The 23,951-nt window shown below is 41.6% G+C and overlaps 1 protein-coding gene across 1 annotated transcript in view; it reads right to left on the bottom strand.

Moving 5' to 3' along the window:
* Nucleotides 1–2,055: 2,055 nt before the first annotated feature.
* The window catches only part of cftr (CF transmembrane conductance regulator), a 35,720-nt gene continuing 13,824 nt past the window's right edge, over nucleotides 2,056–23,951 (bottom strand). Inside the window, exons 12-27 of the mRNA XM_070906856.1 lie at nucleotides 19,904–19,998; nucleotides 18,870–18,956; nucleotides 17,605–18,394; nucleotides 17,281–17,409; nucleotides 17,147–17,184; nucleotides 16,339–16,625; nucleotides 16,104–16,183; nucleotides 15,527–15,677; nucleotides 13,053–13,280; nucleotides 11,394–11,494; nucleotides 9,259–9,489; nucleotides 7,966–8,121; nucleotides 7,367–7,456; nucleotides 7,056–7,228; nucleotides 5,922–6,027; nucleotides 2,056–4,924 (exon numbers count right to left, since the gene is read on the bottom strand). Coding sequence (XP_070762957.1) covers nucleotides 4,709–4,924; nucleotides 5,922–6,027; nucleotides 7,056–7,228; nucleotides 7,367–7,456; nucleotides 7,966–8,121; nucleotides 9,259–9,489; nucleotides 11,394–11,494; nucleotides 13,053–13,280; nucleotides 15,527–15,677; nucleotides 16,104–16,183; nucleotides 16,339–16,625; nucleotides 17,147–17,184; nucleotides 17,281–17,409; nucleotides 17,605–18,394; nucleotides 18,870–18,956; nucleotides 19,904–19,998 — 2,958 coding nt within the window. The 3' untranslated portion in view covers nucleotides 2,056–4,708. The remainder of the gene's footprint in view (nucleotides 4,925–5,921; nucleotides 6,028–7,055; nucleotides 7,229–7,366; nucleotides 7,457–7,965; nucleotides 8,122–9,258; nucleotides 9,490–11,393; nucleotides 11,495–13,052; nucleotides 13,281–15,526; nucleotides 15,678–16,103; nucleotides 16,184–16,338; nucleotides 16,626–17,146; nucleotides 17,185–17,280; nucleotides 17,410–17,604; nucleotides 18,395–18,869; nucleotides 18,957–19,903; nucleotides 19,999–23,951) is intronic.

Genomic DNA, 23,951 nt, shown 5'->3' with positions numbered 1-23,951 from the left:
TTGCCTTATTCCAGTGAATCAACCTGCTTATTATGGGACAGTATTCAGTAGACAAGATACAGTGTAAGAATTTACTGAAATAAGAGTTGAGATATAAAGTATTTAAGTGGTGGAAACTGCCTCAAAACAGTGCTGAGACAGTATTTTTGTGTACTTAAAGTGAAATACTGTACTTCTCCTACTGGTATAAGGCCATTGAAGAGTAACTGAAAGTACTTACAGGTGTTACCTTTTAGTGAAAAGTGTTTTTGGATCAAAGAAAGAAACAAGCAGGTTTTTCTTTTCTTTTTTTGTTCTTTTTGCTATTAAGTATTTTGAGATATTCAAGTGTTTTATCTTTAAATAGTTGCAAGGTTGGTTTAAATACTGTTGAAATTAATCAGGGTTTTACCAAATATATTTGTAAATAAGAATTAGTAAGTTTAAATGCTCTATAGATTGGTGTATGTGGTATGACGCTTGTACAGTGACGAAACCTTAAAGCAAAACTGCTGAAAAAAAAGAAAACTTGTACATAGTGTTTGTAAAATGAGTTTGGTTCTGAACCCTTCACTTGTTTCAAAGTGGGGGGGCTGTGGCAATAAGTAATAGAACTGTATAAACACAGGATGTCCTCAATCAACTGTAAGCCATAATAAATATTTTAAATGTCCATCATTTCCCTGAGTCATGTTCAATTTAACCCCAGCTGAGCCCTACAGTGTAATTCATACTTTCTTTTTTGCTTTCCATTATCACTGTGTTCTTCAAGTGTTTTTACTTTTAAGGACAAGTTTTATTTTAAGCGGACATTGTTTATATATATATATATATATTTAAATATATCTATACATATGTACAGGAGAGATTTTAGTCAACCTATGATTTTGATCTGTACGATAGCTGTTTGAGGTTTAAAGAATTGTCTTTCAAGCACAAACATTAAAATGGCACTGTTAAAAATCCCCGTCGGACTTTTTTCTGTTCTTTTATTCTTGATTTTAACTTTTTAGTAAAAACACAGGACCTTACAGAGCCCCCAGAGTCCCAAAAGTTAATGTAAAAAATCCTTCTTGACGTTCTTATATTCAAAAATACTTAAATTCAAAAATACTCGCCAGTGTTAAAGTGATTTGAAAAAAAGTCCTACATTTCCCAGAATGCTTTTCATCGACCTGCAGTGAAGGGATATGGAATTTCTGCATTCAGCTATGAGTGTTACCTTTTACTATAGGTGGCAAGAGGCGACAGTGGAGCTGTGAAAAAGGAAAAGTGAGTAAGTAATATCGAGCTTATTTCACAAATCACGAGCTACGTCCAAGAACCATGCAGGTTCAAGTGCCTTGCATTCTTTCTAATGGCCAGCAGGGGGCGACTCCACTGGTTGCACAAAGAGTCTATGAGAAAATGACTCCACTTCTCACTTGATTTATTACGTCAGGAAACATTTTCCTGATGAGTTTATGGTCTCAATCACTATTTGCAAGTCTCTTTCAATACAACATGATGTTCACTTTGTAAATTATGGTCCCATTTAGAGGAAAATAGACGATGCTTTAGGGCGTGGCTACCTTGTGATTGACAGGTCGGTAGGTACATTCACAAGCTAACTTAGTTAGCAGCTATTTAGCACAGCGTATCCAGGAGCCAGGTGCTGTCAGGTGGCCGGTATAGGTAGGCGTGCGTAGTGTCCTCTGGTTCTCAGACCCCCAGCTCCACCCTCTCGTCCAAACATGGTCACATTTGGTTCCCAAAAAACACAAAAAAACAAGATGGCGACGACAATAAACTCGAAGCTTCAAACCAATGGGTGACGTCACGGTGGCTACGTCCCACTACCATCCGACGTAGAGATTCTCAGCAGGTTTGGAGAATGCAGTGCGTTCCTACTGGTTGTGACTGAATTCTTCTATGACGACTTTCTCCTTGTACGATTGAAAATCTATAGAAAAACTTCAGGCATTTTGATAATTTGATGTTTAAAATCAGAGACATTTCCTGCTGCCAGAAACCCCCAAAATGAATTAACATAATTTACGCACACAGACTTTTAACATAAATGACACAACCACGCTGAAATGTTCAAAATCTTTAGTTTTACTGGAAATATAGTTGATTGAACAAATACATTTATACATTTTTTTTGGACATCTGTGTCCCTTTCCTATGAGTAAGAAACAGCTTTGTTCTTAATTTACTCTGTAAAAAAAAAATCTGTCGTCACAGTTAACACATCAAGGCATTTCTCCGCGGTACCTTAAGTTTCTGCATCGCAGCTTTACAAAACTATTATTCAGTATGAAAGGAGCAACACACTCTTCCCTCAGCCAGAGGAAATAAAGTGATGTTAAAGAGTCAAAATGGTTTCCAGTTTCCGAGGGAAGCACAGAAAGAACTTGGAACATTATGAAAAAGAAATGCTAAATGTTTTGCTTTGCGTTTGTACAGCAGCGGCTCTGGAAAAATATACTTTATTTCAAAAATGTTGTTTTTTTGATGAATTATTTGCTCTCAACAGAGGCTGAGAAATCAAAGTAAAAAGCACAATTTGTTATCAAAGGTCACAATTCTACATCTACACTTCATTTTATCATTTTATGGAGGAATTGAAACTGTGCAGTGTTTAATCATTGGCTGTTTCCTTGCTGTGAAAGCCGACGAGTACCTCAGGGCGTCTCTAAAGTGCATTCAGATAGAAAAGAAGGGTATCAGAGTCGTCACTCGTTAGCTGTGTCAGACAACAGCGTCACTGTTTCTCTTGTGTGTGTGTGTGTGTGTGTGTGTTGACGGCAGTGAAGTTACTGAGGGTCACACAAAATATACTAAAGTAAATATTCAGATGATACTTCAGCACAATACACATGAAGCCACTGTAGAAGTCTTATTCTCTCACTGTCTCATAAAGCTCTTCTCTCTTTCTATCCAGCAGGATATACAGATTTTAAAAGGGCCCATCAACGTTTGGACCAGTATGGTGCTTGGTCTGCGTCTTGGTGTCAGTTTGCAGGCAACTTAAACAGCAGCAGCAGTTTCACTGTGTAGCGAAACTCACAATTTGCTCATTAATGCTTCCTGTTCACGGCGACGTTGATCAAATACTGATTTTAGGCTTCAAAGTCGTGCGATAACATTTAATACAGGGTCATGACAACACCTGGGGCCGGTTGCATAAACTTAGTTTAAGACTAGTCTTGGCCTTAGACTGGTCTTAAACTGTCAGGTTAGACTAGTCTAATTAAGCCTTACAGTTTAACATAACAGTTTTCAGCAGCTGCATCCGCCATGTTTTCCCGTCTATGAATTGTCTTATTTCACCCATAATGCATTGTGCGATAGGCTACTGCAGTCAGTGTTACATTAGTCATAGGGAATCTTTATGCAGCAGGTATATTTGAGTGTCTATAGCAACATAAATGGAAGCAGATCTGTTGATTGCTCTTCTGTGAGGTCAAAGGCTAAAATGGAGAATGAAAGATGCGTTTTCAGGCTTTGTGTCAACACAGCCTGAGACCGAGCAGAGACGTCAACAACTTTTCTAATCTGCACTGTTAATTCCTGCTATGGACGCTAAAATGAGTCAGTGTTGTGCTTTCTGAGCTCTTACTGTCTGTTTGCTTGTAATGCTACACACTTTGTAATTGTACAGATAAGAAAAGCTCCAATCTGGTCACATGCAAGATACATACAGTGAGTCAGACTTCTACAGTGGCGGATATCTTGTGTTTACTATCTAAGGAGACTGAAGGCTCCGGTGAAAAATAGCAAAGTAATCTCTTAGTTCAAACCAATGAACCTGTTTTTTAAACAATAATGCAAAAAAAAAAAAATGATGCAATTCATGCTTTTTCAAAGCAAATACAAGTTTTTGGCTTTTAGAGGATTATTTGAATTGAAGGTCACACAGTTTGTCCCAAAAACACCAGACTGACTGAAACCAGCAACAACACAGTGTCCAGTTAGATGTTGGGGCATGTTATTATGTGCTTAATCTACGTGTCGGTGGCTCATTACTTCTCGCCATCTTGCTCTGCTCCCGGTGGTCCCTGTTACATGGAGGATTTTATCACCCACGTCTCTGGATGTAAAGTCCTCCCTGCAGCACAGCTCACACTGTTTATTATCATTTTTCTACTTAAGTGACAAATTTATAACAAAAGCTTTTTGGGACCCTGCAGGTTTCTGCTACATGCAAATGTTTTTTTACCAACTAACTTTTCTAAACTTGTTCAGTGTTAGTTTAGTAAGTTTCGCATACTTGTGATATGAAGCTCCCTCTCTGTAACCTCAGCCTCCACATTCTGCACTGTACACACCTGATTCATATTCATGCTATTTAACAAACAACTTTTTATTTCACGTGTGCAAAACATCCTCCAGCACTTGTACATTAGTGTAGATTTCTGTCTATAAATGAGCTCCATGTCATCGTGTGACAGTCAAACAGCTGATGCTCTTTGCTGTGTGTTTCCTGTCTGTGTTTGTGTCTCTACATGCTAATTTGCATGTGTACAATATACTGTATGTGTATGAAACATGAAATATAAACATGTCAATTTAGTTTAATTTTCGTTGCACATTTAATTTTTGATGTATTTTTTGATTTTATGGGCACCGGTGGAGAGTTTTAGTGTCCCACAGTGATTCAGATGCTGTTTCACTGGTCATTTGGGGGAATAATGAGTCAAAAGTTAGAGTTAGGGTGTGTGTGTGTGTGTGTGTGTCTGGCCGGTTAGAGGCGAGTGTCGTGGACATCGTCCTCAGCTTCCTCTGGCAGGGACGAGATCTTGGCGGTCTGCGGTGCCGCCCTCTTGCTGGAGTTGAGGCGGTGGAGTGTGGGGAAGAGGCGGAGGCGGTCAGCGGGGCTCATGGCCTGTTTCAGGTGACTCGTCTCGTTCAGCAGCTTCTGGATGGAGTCGTAACTTTTCATGGAGCTGCCCTCGATCATCTGCACAGACAGCAGGGAGGAGAAGGTACGTGTTCATCTGGGCTTCTAATCTTCTGTTTTCTCGCAAAATGTGATGTCTCTAAGATTTAGAAGCTGAAGCTTTGCAGGAAACTCAATTAAAAGAAATGATTTTCCAGGCTTTGTATGAACTTCATGATAGGCTTGAACTGATGGCCTTTTTCACTATAACAGTTGGTTTAATTGCTTTAATATATCTGGGAAAAAGTGAGCAAACCTCCCCTCAGTGCTGAGCTACATTAGGTCCACTCTACAACCACAGCCAACAACAAACACACCCAGCTAGTGTCTGTGTGGTACAGGATGCTTCAATTGTGTCATCAGTAATATGAAACTGAACAGAACTTTCTGTTGGATGACAAACGTCTTTCAGTAAAGAAAGACAGCTGGACATTAAATGACAGGTTCAGTTCAGGCAACCTGAAGCAAACCTGTTTCTTTTAAGTGGACAGTAGAGGGTGACAGGAAACACGGGCAAAGAGGGAAAGATGAACTGAGATAAAGAGTCCATGGAGTTGAACCAGAGACACTGCTAGTCAAATGGTACTATGGTGGTTCTTTCTGAGGATGTTGAATAGCATCATCCACCAGGAAGAACCCAAAGCAACTGAATTAAAACGTACTACAAGTCTAATGGCCGGAGGTCTATTGCTCCTCACTCTGTCGTAACATTGAGGTCACTTCCCTCATGTTATCGTCACACCAGCTGCTTGTTCCAACACAAACCCCCATTATTAACATGCAAGCAAACACTCCAACATGCGTCTGCAGACCCGCACACCCGCACCCAACATAAGGGAATGGAGTTTCTTATCACTTCACCACAGGCCAAGTTGAAGTAGGATGACAGAGTTTCATAAGCTTCTACAAAACACCTGAGCATTAAAATGTTGATAAATAGTCGACTTTAACGGACTCAAAATCAGCAGAAAATGATTAAAAATAAATAAATAAATCACAATTTTAATCGAAAACTAACCAGGAACGATTGACACTCCAGCAGCGGCTCCACTCTGTGTTCTGATAGGATGACGGTGCAGCCAGAGAACGCCTGCTTCAGCGTCTTCCTCAGGACCTGTAACGTTCTGCTCACACACACACACACACACACACACACACACACACACAGACACACCACCACCATCATCATCATCATCATCATCATCATCATCAAAGGCTGTCTTTGCTTAGCGTTCTGTTCCTGTTGAGGCCGACATGAAAGATTAGGCAGCGTTGGCCTCAGGTTAAACTAGATTGCTCATTATAGGCTTCATTTACCATCATGACCCCCCCCCCTGCACATATGGTTTCACACACACACACACACACACACACAGAGTAGATCAGAATTACTGTAAGCACTCTAGATTGCCACCATATGCAATGACAGGAACGCCACACATGTTGTATTTGGGTTACTTCTGCTGCACTGTGACCTCACCTCACAGGATGCCACACACACACACACGCACACACACACACACACACACACACACACACACACACAAGCAGTATATACTAGAAATACACACAAACTCCAGTCACTTTCAGGTGCCAGCTGTGTTTGAGTGCTGCAGTAGGAGGCACTTTTCCTGCAGAAACTAATTATTGAAGCTTCTGAAGTGCCCACATACAGAATAAAAAAAAGCACACAGGGAGCAAAAAGACAAACATCAAGAGACTGCAGGAACAAAGACAGACAGGATGACAACACAGCGTGTTTCTTATTAATATGCCCTAAATCTATCTGATGCTGCTAGTGACATGAAACAGATCTACAGTGTAATCGGAGGTTTATCTGAGCCTGTCGGCAGGTTTATCAAACATTTAAATGGCATTACAATGCGCGTTATTAAGGCTCTGATTAAAGCTGTTTGGCAGAAGTACAGTTTGAATCCAATATGTTAGTGTAAACGTATTTTTTTTTCGTATTTAAATTTCAGACAGGAAGTCACAAACAAGGTCACTGCGAGGTCACCTGTTTCAAAAACTCAATATAACGAAACTGCATCACACATTGATTTCATTTGACCAGAGACACTTTTAGGCTGGTGGTAAACACTATGTTGCCCACACACACACACACACACACACACACACAGTTAATACTGACATGGGGTCGAGGTAGGCGGAGGGTTCGTCCAGCAGCAGGATGCGGGCCTTGCTGAGGATGGAGCGGGCGAGACACAGCAGCTGTTTGTGTCCGTTGCTCAACACGTTGCCTCTGTCCTCCAGCTGAAAGTCCAGCTTGTCTGGAAACTGCTCGATCACTGACTTCAAACCCACCTGAGGACACATAGGGCCGACTTTACCGCAACGTCTTTGACAGAAAATATGGCCTTAAACCTGAACCATTAGGTTACAAAACAGTTTCTCTTCTACAGACACTGCAGCTTAATTAACGAAGAGAAAACAGAGCCTCACCTCCTCGGCTACCCTCCACAGCTCCTCATCACTGTAACGGCCGTGTGGGTCCAGGTTCATCCGGAAAGTGCCGGTCAGAATAAAGACTTTCTGTTCAAACCAGAGAAAACATTTAAATCGTAGTCAGTGGATCGGATTAGAAAGGTTGTGCAGTGTGTAGTGTAGTTTTGAACCCGGGAACTGCGATGAAAGTCAGAGTCAGAAATATCTCACAACTTGGTCAGTGACCTGTTCATGTTCATATTTCTGATCTAAAGTAAAAGAAACAAGATTAATGTGACTCACATCTGCCAGTGTAACAAGTTCTTACAAACAAGTCTTTGGCTATTCAAGAGGTGAGAGGATGTGGAGACAGGACAGGACTTTAAAAGCTGCACTGAGTACTATATTTATCAACTACTCTGTAGGTTTTAAAACTACAGTTGTGGTTCAGTATGACTTCATTGTATGACTGTGGTCATTCATGTCGGGCAAAAGCAAATACATCAATCAATTTAAAAACAATCGTGTGAACGATAATTTGCTTTTCAGACTTTTGTCTCTAATCCTGATAGTGTGTTAAAATAGCAGTTTTTTAGCAGTTCAGCAGGCAGACGTACCTGCGGCACCACTCCAAAGGCCTTCCTCCATGTGTGCAGGGAGACGGAGCTCCAGGAGACGCCGTCAATGGAGATTTCTCCGTCAGTGGAGGCGAGACGCAGCAGAGCGGAGAGCAGGGTGCTCTTCCCTGAACCTGTTCGACCCAGCAGACCGATCTATACACAAAATGCTGAATGTTAAACTCTGAACTACAGAATACTGTATATACGGCACGTACACATACCGTACAGTATGCAGTACGTATGGATACAAGCAGAGTACACTCGTGACATTGTGAAATGAACTGCTGCCTCAAGGTGTTTAGGAGTCTAAAACATCTCTGTCCTTTCTTCTGCAGCCTGGCGGCAACAATTAGCCCGTTTATCAGGAGGCCACAGAGAAGCTAATGAGACGAAGCTAAAGTGCTGACACTTACTGAGTACTGCTGTCCTCCAGGATTCATTATGAGGAGCTCATACTGACTGTAATTACTTCCAGGAGCAGAGAGAGAGAGAGCGTTGAAATATTACATGTTTTCTCTCTTTCCACTAAAAGCTATTTGGCCACTACTGCCCGACTTCCTCTGTCTTAATGAAATAGCACAAGGCTTTTGAAATCCAGATGAAAGAAGAAGGGAGATATTACAGATAACACGAGTGTTACTGCTGTTGTTCATGACATTTTGTTCATTTGAATATTGATATATAACAATTTCCTGCCCAAATTCTTCTAAGTCGCAACTTAAATCTAAATGGACATAAGTTGCAAACACATCACTGACATTAATACAAGTTGATATGGCAACTTGTTAGCAAACAGTTTCCTATTTGTACATCCAGCAGAGGAACTATAGCTTTCATTTGGAGTCGCGCTTCACTCCACCAACTCCTGAGAACTCCTTTCTTCACTGGCTAGTGCCTAACTTTGTCTTTAGGTCTTTACTGAAAACAGCTACCGGCTGCATCTGGAAACAACACTGAGGACTGCAGTGAGACTGAAACAACAAAACAATGATCTAAAAGTTGCTGAATCACTCAGTAGAGTTAAAGGGAACATAGTCATTTGATCCAGAATCAAAATAACAATAATGAGTATAGCAGCTTTACACAAAAAAAACAAGCGAACAGTGAACCAAACATGTGACACAGCCTTCCTGCCTTGCTATAACCTTTCATTGACCCTTTAATTGCAGCGCCCCTCTTGGGCTAATCAGTGTTTTGAGGTTTTAAAATTCAATAAAGCAGAGCTAACATGCACGCAAGTTTCATTAAAATCCAGTCCCACACACCCTTCTCCCATCACTCAGGACTTACACTCTGCCCACCGTCCACAGAGAAGGAGATGTCGCTGAGGACGGAGCGTCCAGCCTCTGTGTATTTGACAGTGAGGCCCTGGACGTCCATCTGGCCGCGGTTGGGCCAGCAGTCTTGGGCGTGAGGGTTGTCGATGACCAGGTCGGGGCCTCCTTTACCGCCGGATTTCCCCGGCAGCGGCTCTTCTGATGGCAGGTCGATGAACTTGAACACCCGATCTACTGAACGCATCTGAGAGGTGGAGAGAGAGAGAGAGAGAGAGGGTGAGCTGTGGGTCACTGGGAGTCGCCCAGTATAAATACAGTTTACTTTTCTACAATTTCTAAGCTCGTCTGATAAAACAGCAAGTTTTCAGTCACAAGACCACAGACCACCACTGGTCCTGCTGGTCAACAGCAGAATTAACAACGATTTATTGTTGTTAATTCAGTACCCTGTTTGTATCCTGCTGTGCATGTTTCTGAAGTGAGTAAATATATTCATATTCTTTTGATAAAATATTGTATTTAACAACACGAAACCAGTTTGAATTATTCTCCCAACCTATTTATTGTATGGCATCCGTCTCATTGTCTCTATTCTCTACAGTCTCCATTGAAAACCGTGCGTCTTTAAATTTTGTGATTTTGAATTTTTCTGAAAAGGACTGAGATTTTTTCCAACTTGTAAGGCTAAATAAACCATTTAAAACTGAAAATGTAGATTGTCATAAAGCTGAAAACGGGACTGTGTGTGTGTGTGTGTGTGCTTCAGCAAAAGCAAACTAAACACACTAGTGCTTGAGGATATTTTAGCAGCTACTCTTACTATTGCTGAAAATGTCATTAAGGTTTACATTAGAATATCAGTCACACGGCCAACTCCCCCAAACACACACCACTATTGTGTGAGTGAGTGTGTGTGTGTACTGAACAAAATGTCCTGCACTGTGATAAGCTCTCTCAGCTCCACTACCCAAAATGTGGGGAAAACAACTGGTGAACGGGTACAAACTGATTCAAACAAAGAGCTTCACACATTCTTCATAAACAGCGACGACTGCTGAGGTAACTGCAGTTCACCCCGTCCTTCCTTTTACCCTCGCCCTCTACGATGTCCTCTGAATAATGGTGAGGGGTGGTAAAGCAACATCGACCGCTGTTACACAGAACAGAAGAGGAAGACAAAAGTTGGTGCTCCACATCCTCTTCATCTGTGGTTTCAGACCTGTTGCTGACCGCCCTTCTGGTGATGTGTATAAACCATAGTGAGGCACAGAGAATAGTTATATTGCCAAATGCTTGACTTACATTTTTTTCCCCCCACGTACACATAAAGGAGTAATTCGGTCAGAAAGACGAGTCGGGAACCAAACCAGCAATCCTACGGTTAACGGCTGTCCGAGCTACAGCCCTGGAGGGTCATTCTGAAGAATTATGGGGTAAAAGGTAATTATATAATTATAGATAATTATGGGTAAAAAGTCTAAATACTGATCCAACTCTGCACACAATTGGCTGTACGTGCAGGTAAGAAGCTGGCTAGCGTTCTTGTCGAATGAACTTTCCAAATTGTCTGAAAATGTGGAAAAATATCTACAAATACAACATTTCTAAATCACAACTGATCCAGAGGAACTGCTCACTGACTTACAGCAGAAAGTCTGAGTTGCGTTTTGCTTTTGTCCAAAGGGGCTAACAATAAGTGCCGTTTAACTCCATATAAACAACAACTAGAAGTGATCAATAACTTGAAGTGCATCCCTCCCAAACAAACAACAGTAACAGCAGTTCAGTGCCGCAGCACAAGAGCTTGCAATGGTTGTTAAGGTGTAGTCTGAAATGTTGTTTTGGAGGCAGGAAGGCCAGCACCAGAGTTTTGAACTGCATGTGAGCTTCAACATGGAGTCAATGTAATGAACGGTGGAGTGGAGATGTGAGTGAAAACTGGGAAGATTGAACACCAGATGGGCAGAAATATTCTGGACAAGCTGGTTGTGGACACAGGTGTTAAAAAATGTGTTTGTAACGCTTGACTGGCCATTGGATGTGTGGTATTTTAATGCAAGTCAAGTCTTACTGTGATGCAAATGATGATATATGTGTGTGTGTGTGTGTGTGTGTGTGTGTGTGTGTGTGTGTGTGTGAACCACATACCAGTCCGTCTACAGTGATGCTGGTGATGACAGCCCATTGGAAAGTCCCCAGGATGAGCATGGCCAGGGCCACGATGATGCCAACCTCCCCTGGTTTGTCCTCTGTAGAGTGAACACACACACACACACACACACACACACACACACACACACACACACACACACACACACACACACGCACACACACACACACACACACACACACACACACACGCAGTCATCAGTATTGTCCAATCAAAGCTGCTCTCTCTGATGTCAGAGCAGCGCTCAGGTATTGCAGCTCTGCTACTGGCTCTATTGGAAACTAATGAGCTGTGAAATGACCCTTTAATCTGCTCTCAACATAAACACAGGGTATGAGGTAACAACACATGTCTGTGTGTGTGTGTGTGTGTGTGTGTGTGTGGTGTGCGCTTCCTTTTGTACATGACATTTTATCCGGTGGCATTCCAACAGTTTTGATCAGTTTTCACAGACAAACTGTCTGTTATAATCCTGATATCTGACTCCACACGCTGTAACACTCAGATAAGACTGAGGCTTCTTCACTTGATAGGTCCAGTGGAAATAATAAGGTGTTTACTAACTAACTAACTTACTGGAATTTCAAGATGTCCCTTCCTCCTTCCTGGGACTGATGTGTACAAACTGCTGCTGCTGCTCTCAGTCCCTTAAAGGCTCCACTCACAAAATGGCAGGTGCAAATCACAGCTCATGCAGCAGATTCAGAGGCAAATAACTCAAAACGTGATCAAAATCTAACCACTGGGGGTTCACTGAGGAAATGTTTCATTTGTTTTTTGGGGGATTTGAGTGACTCACACTTTAAAAGGTCCCATATTGTGCTCATTTCAGCTTTATCTTTTTATTCTGGGATTCAACTCGAGTAGCTTTGCATGATTCACAGTTCAAAAAGGTCCTTATTGATCTTCTCCTGGCCCTCCATGCAGCCCCTCAGTTCACCGTCTGTCTGAAACGAGCCGTTTTAGACGAACTGAACAACCTCCAGAAACCTGAGGAGTCGTCCTGAGCAGAGCGCTCCAATAACTTAGACAGACTGAGGGGGTGGATGAGCGTCCCTGTACCTGGTGGGCGTGCTGTGATTGGAGCAGATGACCGAGTGCGGTGACTGTATAGTTGTGACATCACAAACTTACGGAAGTCCTGACGGCTCGGCAACATTTAAATCGAGCATGGCAAACGCACGTCAATGTCATCCGCCGCTGCATAGTTATGTAGCCTAATGTAAGTGTAGTCGGATTCTCTGTCTTTTCCTCAGTCCTTATGAATTCTCCTTCACATCTTTCCTTGACCTCATGACGTTTTCATGAAAAGTGTTTGACTATTCGACCGCAGCCCAGGTTCTGAAGTACATCTGTACTTCAAGGTACAGCGAGGTGAAAAGTTAAACCACTGGTGGTCAGCAAAGACAATATTTTAGCAGGTGTTTCTTTACATACGTATATTATGAAATCCATTATAGGGTGAGAAAAGTCTACAATTCTTGAATCTTCTGACCTCCTTCAAAACTTATTGTACAAACCTAAACATCTACTGCGCTCAAGGTATCAAATAAGTCTGTTTATCACCTGAAAATCCTGAAATCTGTCCTAAATCCATACATGGAACCCTTTGTACCCACAGTCATCCCTTCACTCACGGTTGGTTCCCACGGCGATGAAGGCAGCGGCGGTGAAGAACAGGACGAAGACCATGTCGCAGCGGAAGAGGAACCATCGCAGCGTGGCCAGGTAGTGGAACCAGGTGGCTGTGTGAGTGTTCAGCGCCTTGTGGAAGAGTGTCTCGAAGTAGGTCTGACGCCCAAACGCCCGAATCGTCCATAAACCCTTCAGCGAGATGATGAGGTGGGAGAAGATGGGGCTACGAGCTGTGGTAGAGGAGAAGGGACAAGATAGACGAGTACATACAGTTTAAGTTAAGTTTAAGTTTATTATTTTGTAAGCTGCTTTACAAATATCTTATCAATAAAGTCATGAAAGAGAACAACAGTAGGAGCAGGACAGCACTGAATTGAAAAAGCACTGAAAAAAAAGAAAACAAGAATTAGGCAAATTGTCTGTTGCTACTGTCGGCCGACCAGCGTCAGATGGAAAAAAGGGACAGTACACCAAACAAATGGCAAATGTTGCTTAATCAGTCACACAGATTTATAAGGAAAAAAGGCAGATGACGGATAAGAGGAAGTGATCCAGAAGAGGTCAAAGGCTGAGGAAAAAGGCTGATATGAACAGATATAAAAATCAGTATGTGGCTCAGTGAGCAGCGACACATTTGGGGTATAAAACATTCTAATAAACATTTGAGCGACTAATACGCATTATTTCCTCTGTATTCTGTCTGACATGCGGCTTGTGACACCAGAGGGAGCGACACCAGGATGGGGTTGGAGGAAATCCCAGCTCGGCTCATCTCTCTGACACCGACGTGCTCTCAGCAGCTCCGGAAAGACCTCGCCGTCATCACCGAAACACACATTCAGTGACAGAATCGAGAGCAGAGCAGGGAAGTCCAAAAAACACAAGTGGCGTCTTCGTCAGGAGTCCAGTGATCTGTTTTCTCATCGTCCTGCTGTACAGAGCTGCACAGCCCTGCCGGCTACCACACCATGACTTCTTAACTGAAGTCTGGATCAAGGGGAGTTTTAGACTTTTAGATAAATGTGCTATGCTCTAATGTATCCTGATATGATGTCCTCAGGTCTCACAAAAAGAAAATGAAATCTCACTTTTGTCCAGAGAGATTTACAAGTTACAAGTTCATTCAATCTCCACAAGTAAAATGTCATCAAAATCAATGACTATAACTACAGTTTTCATTGGAAAAACTCTTTACGTAGTTTTCCAATGGACAAAGAAAGTACATTTGGCACCATGATCCATCCATTATTCAGGGTTTGAGGCAGAAGTCTTACAGATGGATGTCTCCAAACCTGGACCAATAAAACCCAAACGACTCCAAGTTATCTGTTTGACAGATAACTTGGACCATGTACAGGACACAAATGTTGATTTTGATAGTTTTGAACTGTAGGAAAACTGGTCAAAGCAGCCACCTTTCTCACCATTGCCAAAACGATGTCAGCAGACGGACCACTTCTGCAGCTTATTACAAGACTCTCACTCAGGGAGTAGGTCTAGTAGATTTGACAATAGCTCCATCAACTGCAGTAAATGCCATGACAATAATGCCGGTCTCAGCAGTTAATAAAATGTTACTGACTTTCTCCTGATTCTACTCCCGCTCATCACTGCATTGTTCAGCTCCACTTCCCTTTCTACTAAAGCTCCTGATGACTGATTTACTTTTGTAAAGTTACTCCGCTGCCACGCAGAGAGCATACAGCCCAGAGTCTTCACTGAGGAGCTCAAACAAGCAAAAACTATGTCTAATGTGTAAAAGCTTTTAGAAATGTCTTCTTGGTATTGTTTCACAGGGATACCAAACTCTTTGCCAATTGGAGGAAAACTGCTTTTATTTTATTCGCCCTGCCTCACTTCCTTTAACTGTTCCCGCCCCTCTGAGGCAGCCCATCCATCCTCTCCTTCAACCCTTCCTCTGTCATGTTTTTGTTCTTCAGCGTGACCCTCGGCCCCTTGGCCCTGAGCCATCCCCCAACTCTGCCTGCTGACGGGCAGTTATGATGACTGTGGCGTTTGCCCCCGATGCTCGCTTCCTCTGTTCGCTCTATTGGTCTCTATTAGTTTTCCTATCATGTTCTCACTTTTACTCATCCTGAATATTTGCACTCTTGCCGATCACTTCTCTGCCTGTTGTCCTCCTTCTTAACTCTCACTGTCATTATGCTGTCAAATAAAAGAAATCACAATGGAATGATTAATTAAATCTAAAGAGTAAAGTCTCTTAGAGCTGGAGCTAAAGAACAACATCCATCAGGCTGGTAGGGATTCAGCCTTAAAACACATCAGCAAGATCCATTTAAATATTACAAATGCATATTTTTCTTTTGTATGCAAAGGTCAGTCTCCCTACTCAGTACTTTCCATGCAATGCTATGACGAGAAGCAGTATTTCCTTTGCTTGTCCTTTCTGTTACTTGTTATGTCTCTTATTCCTATAGTAGTCCCACATACACAATTCCTCCCCCACTCTCACCTTCAGCCTCCAGTAGCTTGAGTTGCTGTCCAGTTCGTAAGAAGTACTTTCTGAGGACAACAAAGATGACAGCCAATGGGATGGCAGCGATGAAGATGTAAGGCCGCATGATGGACACAGTGAAGATGGCACCCGTAACGATCAATGTCAGCTGGTGTGAGAAGGAAACAAGAGAATAAGGATGAGAGTTAAACAGCAGATAAAAGTGTGTGCACTTACTCTGATACACGAGTGTACAACAAGTTAGTCTCAATAAACTTCAGTGCAACATGTGAAAAATTGTGGGGATTTTCATACTCCAATGCTGATGTGAAGTTTTATATGTATTATATTTCTCCGACAGGTAAGTACCCTATGATGTATATAACATTAGCCACATAGGCTAACATTGGTTTACATTCAGTTACATTTTACAAACATTTAGCGGTACAGCTAGCCTTTGTTGGCAAGTTTATACGGGAATGAAATACATACATGACAATTTGAGCCTTATTGTTTTTATTATTATTATTACTATTATTATTATTTTGGAACACTGTTACATTGTTTTATGTCATCCACTGTGTTGGATAAATACCTGTATGAGGTCAAACAGCACCAGAGGCAGCATGTCATCTATGGTGGCCATGTCCTTGGTGAATCTGTTCATGATCCGGCCTTGAAGAAATTAGGAAAAACTCTGGCATTGTAGTGAATAACATCAATATGGCATTCAAAACAGATGTGTTCTCCTGTTTTGTCTACCTGTAGAACACAAAAATACTGTAACATTCATGACATTTGCAAATATTAAAGAAAACTGAGAAAATCACCTGTCTTCATAGTGTTGAGCACAGCCATGGGGGCACGTATTACAGCACTAAGCATCTGTTCATGCAGTCTTTTGGACACAGTGAGTAATGTGTGCACTAATGGGAGACCCCTGAAGAATCCCAAGGCTAGCACGCTCTCTGATGTGGCAACGTAGATGTAGATAATGTAGTAAGCACTGGTCGGTGTGACGATGACTGCCAGGTGGACGGGGGGCGACGAGGCGTTGGGGTGCTGCTCATCGATGTAGTTGGGCGATGAAGGGTTGGCGCTGTCCCTCCAGATTGTGCTGGTAGAACAGAGCAAAGGATTCAGAATGAAGCACAAAATACACCGTGGCCCTGCCCGTCACATACAAGAGTACAAATCAGATTATACACCATTAAAGCACCTGCATTTTTAACAGTTCCCAAAAGGCTCAGTGATGGAGACATACATGCATGATATCAAACAGTGAACTGCTCACCTATAAGGAATCTTATCCAACATTTAAATGCACTGGTTCCTCAGATAAATGACCAATTAGTATTAGACTATACTATTCATATATTCAAACATATATTGCAGTGTTTAAAGGTCAACCTTGTTTGTCTCTTTGTTTTTTTAACTACAATATAATAATTCTACTAAAAATGATTCTCATTAAACATGTATGTTGAAAACCTGCTTTAGCTTTACTGATAATATCTAGTATTTCTGTGGGGGGCACATACTGGTCAGGGTTTCAGTACGGACTGGAACAACACAGGCACTAATGTCTTCTGCTGTTTTAGTCTCAGTGTCTCAAGATACATGAAATATGACACTTACTCAGTAATGAGGAAAATGCCAATGACTGAACCAGCAACCTGTTGGTGGAAAGACAAAATACAGACACATTTGTTGGTGATTAAATTCACAAAATTTAAGAAAAATAACAAACTACAAAACAATAGTGATTTTACCTCAAGGACGAAGACAAAGACGATGAACAGTAGGACGTAGACTAAGCTCCTGTTGGTGGTGATGTAGCGTAGGTAAGTGCTCCATGAGGTAGTTTCAAAGATGTTTTCACGTTCATCTGCAAAGCATTGCTGTGAAGAAACAAAATTGCTTTTTTAACACACAGACCCACCTAAAATCACCTCCTCCTATATATCCAGCAAAACCTGAATCTGAGATAAAGTGGAGAACATTTTGTGAGTCTTCAAAAGATCTTGAAAATTACATAAAAATGTATCTACTCTTGAACTCTAATATGCCCTGAAAAAAGTCAAACAAAGCTCTACCTCCATGTCTTCTTCATCCACTTCCTCACTAATGTCATAAACACTGTCCTTGGACAGGCGGCGGGCGTAAATGTCCAGCTCAGACGCCAGGTCGCACTGCGGCGTGATGGACAGCTTTTTTCTGAAGGAGGACTGCATATGCTCTCTGCGCTCCTGGCCCTGAGAGTTGGTGATGAACGCCAGGACTGACTGCCGCCGCTGCCCACTGAGGTGTTGCAATCCATGATGGTACAAGTTCCCCCTTGGGAGCACCTCCTCTACTTGATCATCCTCAGGTACTACAGAGAATTTCCTCTCAGAAAGTTCACGAACCCCGTCCTCTATCGTCATGGACTGGGGAGGATTTGCAGTCTGTTGGGAGTTCCCGATGAAGGAGAACTTGCGAGCAGCAGCCAGGGGACTGAGGATGAGGGACTGCTTGCGTTTTTCTGGATAGCCATCACCTCCAGGATGGCCTTGGGATCCAGAGACTATTATTGGAGGCGGTGGCTGGCGGAACGACTGGCGAATTGGGTCGGGGCCTCGGAAGCCAGCAGTTTCATCGATGGAGACCCTGCGGAGAGTTTCTGTGAGGATGGAGCTGCGTCGCTCTGCGTTGATGTTGTCATAAGCTTCCATGCCGAGGAGGAGGGAGCTGAAGTCGGGACGCTGGGCCTGCAGCGCTGAGAAGGTGCCGTAGAAGTAGCAGTCTCCGTTGTGCAGCAGAAGGATTTTGTCCGCTCGTTTGAGATGCTCCATCTTGCTGGTGACCACAATACGAGTCTTGGAGGCCATAAGTTTACAGACGCATCTGTGCAGTAACACAGAAAATGGAGATCGTAAATAAATATCAGATGTCAACTTATGTGTCAACTTTTACATATTTTTTAAAGCCTGACTGTCAAACAAAAACAACAAGAACAAAAGGCAGAGTGGTGTCAAATCTTCAAGAATAACCAGCATTTGAAATAACAAACTCTCTATGTGTTTATCACCATAACTGTGTTCGGGCTTTGACTATAAAACCAAAATGTTCATTCAGCAATCATTTTTCCTGCTTTTCCTTTTTGACAGATTGCCAAAGTCCACATTTCATCAAAGGATAATTCCCTTTTGCTCGACTCCCATTTCCTGAGAAGGTTACAGTGTGATGAAGCAGCCGTGACTCACCACAGTCAACCCGAGTGTGTCTGAGACAACAAGAGATAACCTTGACCTTGAACTTAAACTTTAGCTCAACCACCCCCACCTCCTCCACATGAAAGACTCTCTGTTGGGATACACACTTCTCAAAGATCTCTTTCTCCGTCACGATGTCCAGGTGGGTGAAAGGTGCATCCAGCAGGTAGAGGTCTGCATCTTTATACACAGCCCTGAGATAGAAAACACACACACACACACACACACACAGTGAGTCAGAGTGAAGCAAAAAGGCAAAGAAAATGTTCTGAAGGTGAGAAATAATGTGCTGAGAAAACTATAATGTTAAAGAAAGAAAAACAGAAAGCACAGACAGAGAAAGAGAAAGAGAGGAAAACTCTTTATCAAAATGGTGTAAATGAGGAAGTTGGGTCCCTGTGGGAACAGAAATCAATTCCAGTGAGTGTTTACAGTGATGGCAGAAGCCAAAAACCAATGAGTGGCGGCAAATTGATGCCAGGACACTAAACCAATAAATAATGCATGGGAATATGAGTGTGTCTGACTGCTGTGATCTACGCACAGATTTAATGGGGTAATAAAGCTCTACTGAGGCCGTAGAAAGCACTCGTCATTACAAAGTGAGACTATAAAACACAACAGTTAGTGCAGACAGACAAACACATAGACAAGAATGATGGTTATCAGCGTTGGCAGGTTATGATTATCTACAGAAGCTCGATTCTTTACGCTGTTGGGAACCAACACTGCAACTTGAAACAAAGACATCAAATCCTAGATACTTGTTAAACGTTATTTAGTAGATGTTTTTATCAGCTTACAACAAGTGGAACCTGTAATGATGATATTGATAACTGTGATCAGTTTAGGCCCTGACATTGATTTAATTCCCTTTTCTCATTGATCCGTGACATAACACAGATTCTAGTAAACACATTGATGATCTAAAACTACTTGCTATTTTTACCTCTTCAGAGCTCAATTAACAGTATGACTCAAATCCTAAATCATGTTCTATTTTTGTCAGTGCGGTCACATAAAAGTATGGACCAAACAAACACTGTAATTATAACTAATCAGCAGAGGCTGTCTGCGCTGACAGATGAAAGAAGGTGAATGAGGCGTGTTGACAGATCAGCTCAGGTGTGACAGGAAGTACCTGGCCAGGCTGAGGCGAGCCCTTTGACCTCCGCTGAGCGTCACCCCTCCTTCTATGAGGAGCGTCTTGTCTTTTTCAGGCAGCAAGGCAAAGTCCTGGAGGGGAAAACAAGGGGTCAGACACATGTACGCATGATCACCTTTAGTACAACAGCAAGAGGAACTGTGTGACACCAGAGAGCTTGACAAAAAGGCAAAAACACATTAAGACACTGAGGACAGTTTAACCATCACTTCTTCCACATCAGCCTCTACTTGCTTTACTATGCTTGTGTATCAAAGTCAAACTGATCACTTCTGCTTCTCATTTCTTTTCAGTTACTGTCTACATGGTCACCAAGGTATTTAATCTTACCCCTTTTTGCAGTCATTGTACTGCCCCGGTGTGTCAGTTAAATGTCTGAAATATGAATAAACAGGGTTTGAGGTGCACTGCCAGTGTGTTACATGCTACAGTTACTGAAACTAGGTCATGATGGTTTGAAGATTTCCTTTGAGCTCAAACTTTATATACTAATTCTCATGACTGTGGAATGAAAACACAACATCAGTACTGGGCCACTAAGATAAAAGGTTGAGTCTTGAAGCAGAAGTCCTAAACATGACTTAAGTCTGATGAAATGCTTAAATGAAACAAGGAGAAAGCAAAGATTTAAATGTTATATTATGCAAGGCTGCTACAGTGAAACTGTTCACACGCCTGTTGTTCTTGTGCAAAGTTTCACACTACGTTAAAGAGACTCTTCTGTTAAGAAAATGGCTGCAAATGTTTAGTGAACAGATTATTTTTGGGATCTGGTGACTGGGTGATTCTTATCAATGAGGAAATGCAACTGTTTTTGACTGGAAAACACACCAGCAGCAGCTTGAAGTTGCACAAAGGTTTAGCACCATGCAGTCAGTGGACAATACTGTTTATACCCACAAAATTAAAGTCTTTATTTACTAATATGCACAAAAGGTGCATGCTATTATTTCACAGTTTAATGAAACTGCACCCATAAAAGAACAAAAAACAAAAAAAAAAGTTAATTCATTTTCATGGTAAGGTATCTCAGTACTGTGAATGCAATAAAGTATGCCTAAACGCACCAAGACACAGTCAAATACATGACTTTTACCTGGTGATTAAAGTAATTCATGTTCATTTGATCACAGATTTGTTTCCAAAGTAAAAACCACACAAAAAGCACAAACCACAGATGGGATAGGCACAGGCAGGATATCACAAGTAGAGACATACAGTAGTGAGTTTGGTGGTAATAGACAAATAGACACCCACACCAATAAGGATGAAGTGACAGCACAAGTTTATCATCGTTAAAAACTTCCTACCTTTTTAACAGCAGCTTCCGCTGTCCTGACAGGAGCGCATAGGGGATCAAGTTAACATGTTGTTTAACAGCTTGTAAAATAAGGCAGCATAGTAAAAAGACATGTTGTGTGTCTCACTGTGAACAAAAAGCACCTGCAGGGCCAGCAGCTAGAGGGTGGAGGAAAAGATGAGTTTAAAGTGGGAAGACCACCCACTGCAGTCTGTCTGGTGCTTCGAGGGGCAACAATAGAGAGGAATTACAGTCACGAGCCCCCTAAACGCCTCGTCTCTGTCTGGAGAAATCTGCTCCAGTTGTCACTCCTGTCTGTCAGGGTTGCCTTGGGGATTTTTCCAAGACTAGAAAATCCAGTGATCCTGTTCTCCGTCTTTAAGTCATTTCCACTCTTTTGAATTGGTTTATAATTTGTGATAGAGGATTAAGAATTAGTGTTAAGAGTTGGTACTTATATGTTGTTGTTTTCATGTTACTTGGAAAAACGACTACAGAGCTTAGCGTCTATTTATTTATCGATTAAAAATTAAATTCTCATCTATATCAGCATACAAAGACTTTTTAAAAGGCACAATCTGTGATCCAAACATCAACAGACCGGCTGTCCAAACACAAAAACATCAGAAACTCGCAAAGTGATTGACAGGACGTACACAGAAAAGACTAAAGCTATGATAACGAATGATGCTCTAAAAAGATTTGTTTACATGAGTAGTGTAAACACTGCAGTTTAAGATGGTCATATTTTAAGTGAGGATCATTTTAGGAAACACATAAAATGCAGATTTCCCTCGGAATCTTCAATTATGAGAGACCTTAAATGTATTTGATCAGAAATAAGAAGCGTGTTTTCTGCATTAGATTGAATTGAGATGATTTGTAAATATTTCCACTTTTCAAAAATTGTGCTAATTTGAGAAAGAATGCAAAGGTGAGCTGCTGTCAGTTTTAGAGGCTGTTAGAGGAACCGTCTCTCTCTGTTTGTCAGCCTCAACACTCACAATGAAAGCACTGACGAAGACTTCCTGTCATTCTTGTCATTTCCATACAATATACAGCAGAAGTGACAGTGTGACTCCTCTCCATACTGCTTTTGTTATTTCATTGATGCATCACCTCAAAGTCAAAATGGGGGCTGTTTTTTACAGCACATGGAGACGTCAATATTGCACGCCAGCTTTGTTTGCTGTGACAACATGTTGTGTTTTTGTCAAAACCACTGAGGCACTGTCAGTGCTACAGGAGATGGGGTGTGGTAGTAAATAAATATGATGGTGTCATCCTCTGCATGAGCTGCTGCATTAATTTCTATATAAATAATACTAATACAGTGTTTTTAAACATCAACATCATTAAAAAATGTCACTGATTTATCAGCATAAACTTGTTTACATGCACTCAAAACAATATTCCAAAAATTAGATTATGGACATTTTGTAAATAGTTGTGGTAGTTAATTCATTAACTCAATATATTACACCACTGTAACGCACTGTATTTTTGTTTCTATATATTCCCCATATAGATTTAAAAAAAATAATGATTTTAATATACATGTCTTATGAATCTCAGACGTCAAAATTTCTGAAACTGGGTCAAAATCTAATTCTTAAAGAGTTTCCATCGAAGTAATTTATGTGCATGTATGTGCAGTATATTGGATATGGTCTGTTCACACACTGGATATTTTCTTATAGTTACACAGAGTACATGTATGTACAGTGTGGAATGAAATATTACATCACTTTTGGGATTTTTCACCATAATAAACAAGTACTTTACTTTCATGTATGCAACATGTAAGAGTCATGTTTTCCTGCTCATCGCTGCAAAATATATTTGATAATATCAGTTAATATTGCATCACGGTCCTAACAAGCCCACAGATCTGATGGTTTGTCCATACAGCTCGTCTGTGTCCGTCACTGGGAACCAACAAGCTCATATTCCATCCCAGTGACATAACGTGAGATTTCCATAGCAACAGAGGAGACATTATTCAGCTGAGGGGCCGTCACTCAACGCTGAGGCTTATGAGAGCTCGAGTGTGTGTATGTGTATCAGTGTAGGAGACAGAGAATGTGCAGTCGTGTGTGTGAGGGACATAATGGGTGTAAATGTGGACTGGGGAAACCTGAACCTTCTTGACGCCTTGCAGAGGCTCCAAACAGACAACTGAGCAGAGAGCATCCGTCCAGTGAAAGAGAAAAGACGCTGGCAAAGATGAAATCACGAGAGAAAACTACTATGAACACTACATTATTTGTAATTAAAGCAATATTAATGACATTTTCAGCAGCATGATTGTCAATATTCTTAGTAAGGTCCAAACAACAAGTCTAAATACACCACATTCACCTGTTGCCTGTTGAAAAACACTGAACCTGTGTATTTAATCACATTTTGTTTGTGTGGTCCATCTGTATGTTCAGTATGCTCCAAATGCCTGTGTTTTCCCCAAAATATGGGTATTTATATTCATATTTTTGGGAAATGTGAGTTGTTTGAGGCTCCCTGACCATATTGACCAGATTGCTTAGTAGATTACGCTGCAGGAGTGTTTTGGGGTGATTGAGAACATTGCGATTTACCACCTTGAAAATCGACTTTTCAGGTGAGTTTGGAGCAAACAGCAGACGATCTGTGTAGTTTGCATGGGCAACAACGGCCACCATGGTTGAACATACCTACACAAATCCCTTTCATCTGCAGAAAACAAGA

This window comes from Enoplosus armatus, chromosome 6 (assembly GCF_043641665.1).
Source record: "Enoplosus armatus isolate fEnoArm2 chromosome 6, fEnoArm2.hap1, whole genome shotgun sequence".
Lineage (NCBI taxonomy): Eukaryota > Metazoa > Chordata > Actinopteri > Centrarchiformes > Enoplosidae > Enoplosus > Enoplosus armatus.
This window is presented reverse-complemented; position numbering and strand designations above follow the sequence as displayed.